The sequence below is a fragment of the Phoenix dactylifera genome, chromosome 2, assembly GCF_051530095.1.
Source record: "Phoenix dactylifera cultivar Ajwa chromosome 2, Ajwa_hap1_PhDact_Kaust_v1.1, whole genome shotgun sequence".
Taxonomy (NCBI): Eukaryota; Viridiplantae; Streptophyta; class Magnoliopsida; order Arecales; family Arecaceae; genus Phoenix; species Phoenix dactylifera.
The window spans coordinates 18,931,108-18,938,225 of NC_143191.1; the positions used below are offsets into that span (position 1 = coordinate 18,931,108).

General features: G+C 40.2%; 1 protein-coding gene across 1 annotated transcript; it reads right to left on the reverse strand.

The window, feature by feature from the left end:
• Positions 1-4,745: 4,745 nt before the first annotated feature.
• Positions 4,746-6,097, reverse strand: LOC103720699 (uncharacterized). The gene is made up of 2 exons (XM_008810532.6): positions 5,155-6,097; positions 4,746-4,980 (listed from the first exon to the last, which is right to left on the reverse strand). The coding sequence occupies exon 1, from the start codon at positions 6,095-6,097 to the stop codon at positions 5,549-5,551; it is 549 nt and encodes a 182-aa protein (XP_008808754.3). The 3' UTR covers positions 4,746-4,980; positions 5,155-5,548.
• Positions 6,098-7,118: the final 1,021 nt, after the last annotated feature.

A 7,118-nucleotide genomic window follows, 5' to 3' on the forward strand; every position in this document is an offset into this window, starting at 1 on the left:
TAAAGGAAAAAGAATTAGGAAAAAGAAAGATTTTGGATCTGATTTCTATATCTTTATGGTTGAAGATGATCCTAAAACTTATAAAGATGCTATGAACTCATTAGATTCTATGTTTTGGAAGGAAGCTATTAATAGTGAAATGAATTCACTTATGACTAATAAAACATGGTTTTTAACTGACTTACCACCTGGTAGTAAGGCTATAGGTTGTAAATGGATATTTAAGAAGAAATTAAGACCAGATGGTTCTATTGAAAAATACAAAGCAAGATTAGTTGCTAAGGGTTTTTCTCAGAAAGAGGGTATTGACTACTTTGATACATATTCTTCTGTAACTAGGATAACCACAATTCGTACTTTAATTGCACTGGCTTCAATCCATAATTTGATAATTCATCAAATGGATGTCAAGACTGCCTTCCTTCATGGTGATTTAGAGGAAGAGATCTATATGGATCAGCCAGAGGGATATGTGGCTCAAGGACAGGAAAGAAAAGTTTGTAGGTTAGTCAAATCCCTCTATAGTTTAAAACAAGCTCCTAAGCAATGGCATAGGAAATTTGATAAAATAATTGTTTCTTATGGCTTTAAAGCAAATGAATCAGATAAGTGCTTATATTCAAAGTTAGAAAATGATTCATGCATTATCTTGTGTTTATATGTTGATGATATTTTAATTTTTGGTACTGATATGAATATGATGACTGATATCAAAACTTTCTTATCTAATAATTTTGATATGAAAGATTTAGGTTAGGCAGAGGTAATTCTTGGTAACAGGATTACCAGAATACCTGATGGTATAATCTTTGATCAATCACAATATATTGAGAAAATATTGAAGAAATTTGATAAGTACAACTGTAAACCAGTGAGTACACCTTATGAGCATGGTTTGAACTTGAAGTGCAATAAAGGTGATCCAGTGGCCCAAGAGAAATATGCTCAAATTATTGGGACACTGATGTATGTTGCAAATACAAGTAGACCTGACATTTCTTATGCTATAGGAAAGCTCAGTAGGTTTAATAGTTGCCCTAGTCTTAGTCACTGGGAAGCACTGGATAGAGTACTTAGATACTTGAGAGGTACTATGTATTATGGTTTACATTACTCAAGATTTCCCGCTGTACTTGAAGGATACAGTGATGCTAGTTGAATCACTGATTCAGTGAACCGAAAAGGAACTAGTGGATACATATTCATGTTGGGTGGTGCAGCTGTTGCTTGGAGATCATCCAAACAAACTGTGATCACAAGATCCACTATGGAGGCTGAGATTGTAGCCTTAGATTCTGCAAGTCAAGAAGCAGAATGGTTTAAGAATCTTATGTCTGAAATACCTATTATGGAAAAGCCTATATCTGCTATCTCTTTGTTATGTGATAATGAAGCTGCAATTAATACTTGTAGAAATACTGAGTATAACAAGAGAAACAGAAGACACATTAGTGTGAGACATAAGACTATTAGATACCTAATTAAAAATGGTATCATAACTTTGGAATTTGTTGGATCTAAAGATAACCTAGCAGATCCTTTAACTAAAGGACTGGCTAGAAACAAAGTCATAGAAACATCAAAGGGGATGGGACTGAAACCCATAAGGAATCATTGACAATGGCAACCCAACCTATTCTGACTGGAGATCCCAAGATGAAAGGTTCAACGGGAAAAACAAGTTGTTTAATGATTAGTTAGCACTATTATAAAATGACTTTATGTCATTTGGTCTCTCCCTGTGATGTGAGTGCTAAATACAGCAGAGGTATACGGAAGAGTTTAAAACTCTGAATGAGTCCGAGACTATGGCAAGGTGCTGTGCTGCGAGCACCCTTGGAGGACTCACCTATGTGAGTGTGACTGTGTGGCCGCAGTCTATGGGGATAAGGGTTTAACCCCTAGAGCACTCATGAAACTGAGATATTGGTGCATAAGGCTAGAAAAAGCACCACCTATGATGAACCCAGTATTTGCATTTGTCATGGGTGAAGTATATAGAAATCTGAACCAAAGGATTTGGTTCAAAGCTTTTTAGCTACCACTATACCTTTCAGATGAAAATATACTTTCACTAGGTAAAGGTTCAAAGCTGCAAGCTACCTTTATTGAAGTCGTGACATAAACAAGCCCGGTTTGACTATTTTTTATTTTATAAAGTTTTGAAAACATTTTAATCAGGTGGGGGAATGTTAGATTTTTATTAAATAATGATTAAAAGTTTTCATACTTAAAATATATATATTATGCATATATGTTAACAAGGGAGTTTGGCTTGGTGGTTGGTGCGTTGTTTGGGTGGGGATGAGATAACAGGTTCGATTCCCCATTCCCTCCTTTTTATTTCTATTACGTAAAGCTCGGTTCTCTTCTGCTCGTTGGGCCTGTGCTTGTCTGGGCCGAGGTTCTCTGCAGCCGAGCTGTGCCTGTGCTTGTCCGAGCCAAAGTTCTTTGCGCATGTGCTTGTGCTCGCTGGGCCCTGCCCCTGCTCGTCCGAGGTTATGTGCGCCTGTGCTCGTCCGAGACTCTTTGCGCCTGTACCTGTGCTCGCTCGGCCCTGCTCGTCCGAGGTTCTGTGCGCCTGTGCTCGTCCGACCCACCTTAACTGAAGCGCAAAGAGCCGAGGTCGAGGTCGGACCACAGGTGTGATGAGCCCAGAAGAGCCGAGGTCGGACAACGGGTACGATGAGCCAAGAGGTGCGTGGGCCGTGCCTCGTACCCATAGCACGAGGAGCCACGTCGCTTCCTCGTTAGCACCTCTTCGCAACCGACCTCGCATCCGCTGGCCATACTCCTAGTGTTTTTTCAAACTTTCTTACCGGTTTTGACCGTTGGATCGGTTTTGGGTCGCGTCTGTCCCGAAGAAGTCTATAAATAGACCTCTTCGGATTAGACAGGATATATATATAATTTGAAAGCAGAGAACTTCTATTCTCCCTGTTTGCTATTTTTCTTTCAATTAACGGGCTTGCTGCATACTGATTCTGGGTTCGAAGGCTTCTTTGATCCGTGCAAATCATTGAGGCAGAAGGAACAGTGCGAGAGGCTGTTGTATCTCAGGAGTAGAACGCCATCTAAGCCTAGTGCACTGTAAGGCGGCGAAATCTACTTCAAGGAAAGTGACCAACATACCACGCCTCAGCATCTCGGGTTCCATTTTTCCACTTTCTCTATTTATTTTCTCTAAGCCTATTTCTGCCTATTATTTATTGAAGTAGAGTATTATAGATTTAAAATTTTCTGGGACAGTATATTTCCAACATGGACTTCCTCTTTATGTTTTTAGCTTGGTTAGGTGATGTTTTGCCTGAGCTTAAGTTCATTTGCTATCAACTGCTTTCCGCAATTCTCCAGATCAACTTCCAAGGTAAGAGCTTCAATACCGACTACAACTCTTCATCTCAGTCGTTTATCAACTCAGCTTTATAGTTCGGATTCTAGTGGCAATGGAGGATACAAAAGTTAGATCGAGCATTGACATTAACACAGTGAGGTTGGTGGTGGCCACCATAAGGCCGGTGTTGCAAGTCCCTGGCGTGTGGACGAGGAAAAACCTTCGTCGCCGTAGGGAAGAAAATGGAACCGGAAGAAAAGATGATCCAGTTTCTAACACTTAAATTACTATATTAGCCTATACAGTTTAAACGGTCAGGATTACATATAACTGAAATTTTTGGAAAATCAGAAGACGTACAGAAGCAAACTCATCATTTATTTAGTTGTCTGTCTTATTACAATGGTCATTATTGAAAATATTTGCTATCTATTTAAATAAAATAATTTTATTTCAAATGTCTTTGTTAATTGAGAAAAAAATATTTGTGCCTTCAATAATCGATGATTTAAGCAAATAACTCCACTTATTTTCAATGTTAATCAATTATTTCACTACAACAACAAAAAAAAACCCAACTATTTCCGGTTTTATTTTCACATATTTGGGTATTGCATATTCGACGCAGGTGGCATCCTTGTTTGCTGCTACATCATCGTCCCATGCAAATCTATCAGACTAACTTCTTTCGGCAAAAGGATCATTACATCATCCCCACGAGAGCATTTTGTCAGCTGCATGTTTCACTGCATGCAATCAGTTAATGACTATGTAATGACATTATAATCTTCTCACGAGCTAAGGTCAAGAGCACACGTCAAAGTCCCCAGGATGTAACCTGATTCTAATGACCCTGGAAGTCAACCGATACATCACCCTCACAGGGCCTAACTTGTGGAGGATTGTGGAGTGGTATTTGGTTAACGACAACAACTACTGTGTCTGGCTTTGGTCGTCTGAAATGGTGGCTGGAATCACGGTGGAATGGGATTGCATCAGAACCCGTTAATTTACGCACTCTTCTCCCCGTACGATTTTGACCTGCACTCATCTAAAACAACCACTGGATTAAGGAGCTGCCCATTTGAATCCAGAACATTGTGGTCTCTGGTCGGGCAACTAGTGCAGGAAAGTCTCTAAACTGTTGATCTTATGTCAATTAATTGCAAGGCATCTAAACCAACACCTGAAAGAACATATATTATGATGTAAACTTAGTTGACTCCGCATTCAAACCAATGGACCTGAGTTTGGCTCTCATATGTCAGAAGATAAAGCTTCACTTTGTACATAACAAGTGCTTACTATGAAAAAGATGCAATCTTGATCTCGAGTTATGGGATGTTTTTAGTTATTTATTTGAAGAAATAATATCCTTTGAATGACAAGTATCCCTATGGTTTTGCAATAATGGATGGAAGACATTTAACTTGATATATATTTCTTTGAGACAACTCACAAAAAGGCATGATAACAACTCAATGATACACATATCTGATATCCCCCATCATCAGCAATGATACAATATCCAAACTGCCATAGCTAGGACTTTCTTTGGAAGATTATAATCTAATAATTGAGCAATGATGCACATCACTGGTGCCCATATCCATTCAACTATGGATTCGGGTGCGCCTCCTTGCTTCCTGCATCATCAATTGAATCAGATATTGCACAGTTCTCAAAGCTTTTTTTTTTTTTTAAATCTATCTGCACAGAAGTCGAAGCGGCTATTGCAGAACTAAATAGTTGATGCCACAAAAAAAAAAAAGAAAAAAGGTGAATCATTCTTAGGTCTAAAAGATACAACCATCTTCTACCTAAATATCATTTTGGAAGACTTTTGCCCTCACTTTAATCGAAGTGCGCTGTTAATCCATTCATCAAGTCTCAGAAGATCTTGACAGCATCCCTATGAAAACGACACAGACCGTCCATACTATTTTCCATGTCCCATATACTAACACTATCATAAACTTCCACAAGCCACCATAAAAGGAAAATAAAAACAACAACATAAAGTCCCGAATCGGCGCCACCCCAACCCAACGTACATATACCATAGGGGAACACAACGTCCGCTCTACAAACCACATCTATCCGATCCGCATCAGACGTCTGATAAAAACGAGTAAGTCAACACTAAAAAAACCAAAGATTTTTGTTTTTGTCTTAAATATTTTTTTCTACTTTCTTACACCACGCTCCACGACTCTAGAGTGCGAAGCTCGCGAAGGGGTCGAAGTCGATCACCGGGCCGCCGACCGCAGCACCCGGTCCCAACAGACCATCCCGGTCGAGCAAGAAGCCGGAAGCGTGGAGTGTCGGCAGGCAGCTCTGCTGCAGGGCCCCCAAACCCACGGCGGGCCGCAGCGGCTCGGGCTTGAGCACCGGCTCGACCGGCATGCCCGCGTTGTCAAGCCGGACGCCGGTCACCTGCTGGACCATCTGGCGGAAGTTGGCCGGGTCGGCGTTGATGTAGGTTGTCGGCAACCGCTTCGACGCGCGGGACTTCCGCTTCGAGATCTTGCCGGAGGGGGGGCAGGGGATGGGATTCCGGCGGCGAGACGAAGGAGAGTCGCGATCGGCAGCGGGGATGCGGTGGAGGAAGGATGAGATTGCGGCGGCGGTGGCCGAGGATGAGGGAGGTGAGTTGTCGGAGGGCGAGATCTGGAGGGCTTTGGTGAGGGCTTCGTTTTCGCGGGCGAAGGTTTCGGAGATCCAGGACGTCCGTGGCTCCACCGTCGAGCAGTTGTTGGCCATGCCCGAAGGATTCGATGCTGACTTCTATCGAAGAGATTTTTAGTAGTAAGAGCAAGGGCGAAGGAGATAAGAGAGGCAGTAGTTTTAAAGAGAGCCGGGGGGCGAAGGAGATAAGGGAGGTAGTAGTTTTAAAGGGAGCAGGGGATTCTTGTCTCGCTCTAGTGGCTCATTTAATATGGCGGTGGATGAAACCGCGCTGCCACGTATCTCGTCGAGGCGGAAGCCGAGGTAACCGCAATTTGGTATAAATCTCAGGTTCGATTGTTATTTATTCTTAGATAATTGTACGCCTACCTTCAAAGAACTTGTTTGTGTATTTCTAAGGAATTGAACTAAAACTACTGTAAAATTCATAAATTAAGCTATTCATTTAAGTATAATTCTATATCAACTAATTATTATGCAGTCTAATTTTGTAGAAAAAAAAAGAATTTATTTGTATATTCCTACAGAATTGAATTAAAAATTTTGTAAAATTCATAAATTAAGCTATTCATTTAATATGATCCTGTATCAACTAACTAATATGCAGTCTAATTCTATTAAAAAAAACTTCATAAATTTTTCTTCCTACAGCCCAAAAAGATAGAATATAAGTTGAATTTGGACTGATTCTTAGAAATGCATAAAACATGCCCCAACAAATTTAATTTTTATAAAATTTTTAGCATAATTTATTAGAAATACCCAAAACAGCTCTAAAATTTATTTTAATTCAACACTTTAATCCATAATTTAATACAATATTAGTCAAATTAAAAATAAAAATAATTGAAATAATTATAAGTGGTATAACAGCAATTCAATGATATAAAAAGAATATGTGTATTTTAATATAAATAAAGATGGCTTGATTTAGCCTGAAGGCATCTCATTTGTGGCCTCGTTCTCAGAGATGCTTGCATCATCCCCACCTAGGTTGTCAATGTGGGGTGTACCGGTGGACAGATGTAGGGGTAGGGGTAGAATCGGGGAGAGCACGGAAGGAAGAAAAAAAAAAAAAAAGAGGAGGAGATGCCAG

Coding starts and splice junctions, on each gene's coding strand:
- LOC103720699 (XM_008810532.6), bottom strand. CDS start 6,097: ATGGCCAACAACTGCTCGACGGTGGAGCCACGGACGTCCTGGATCTCC.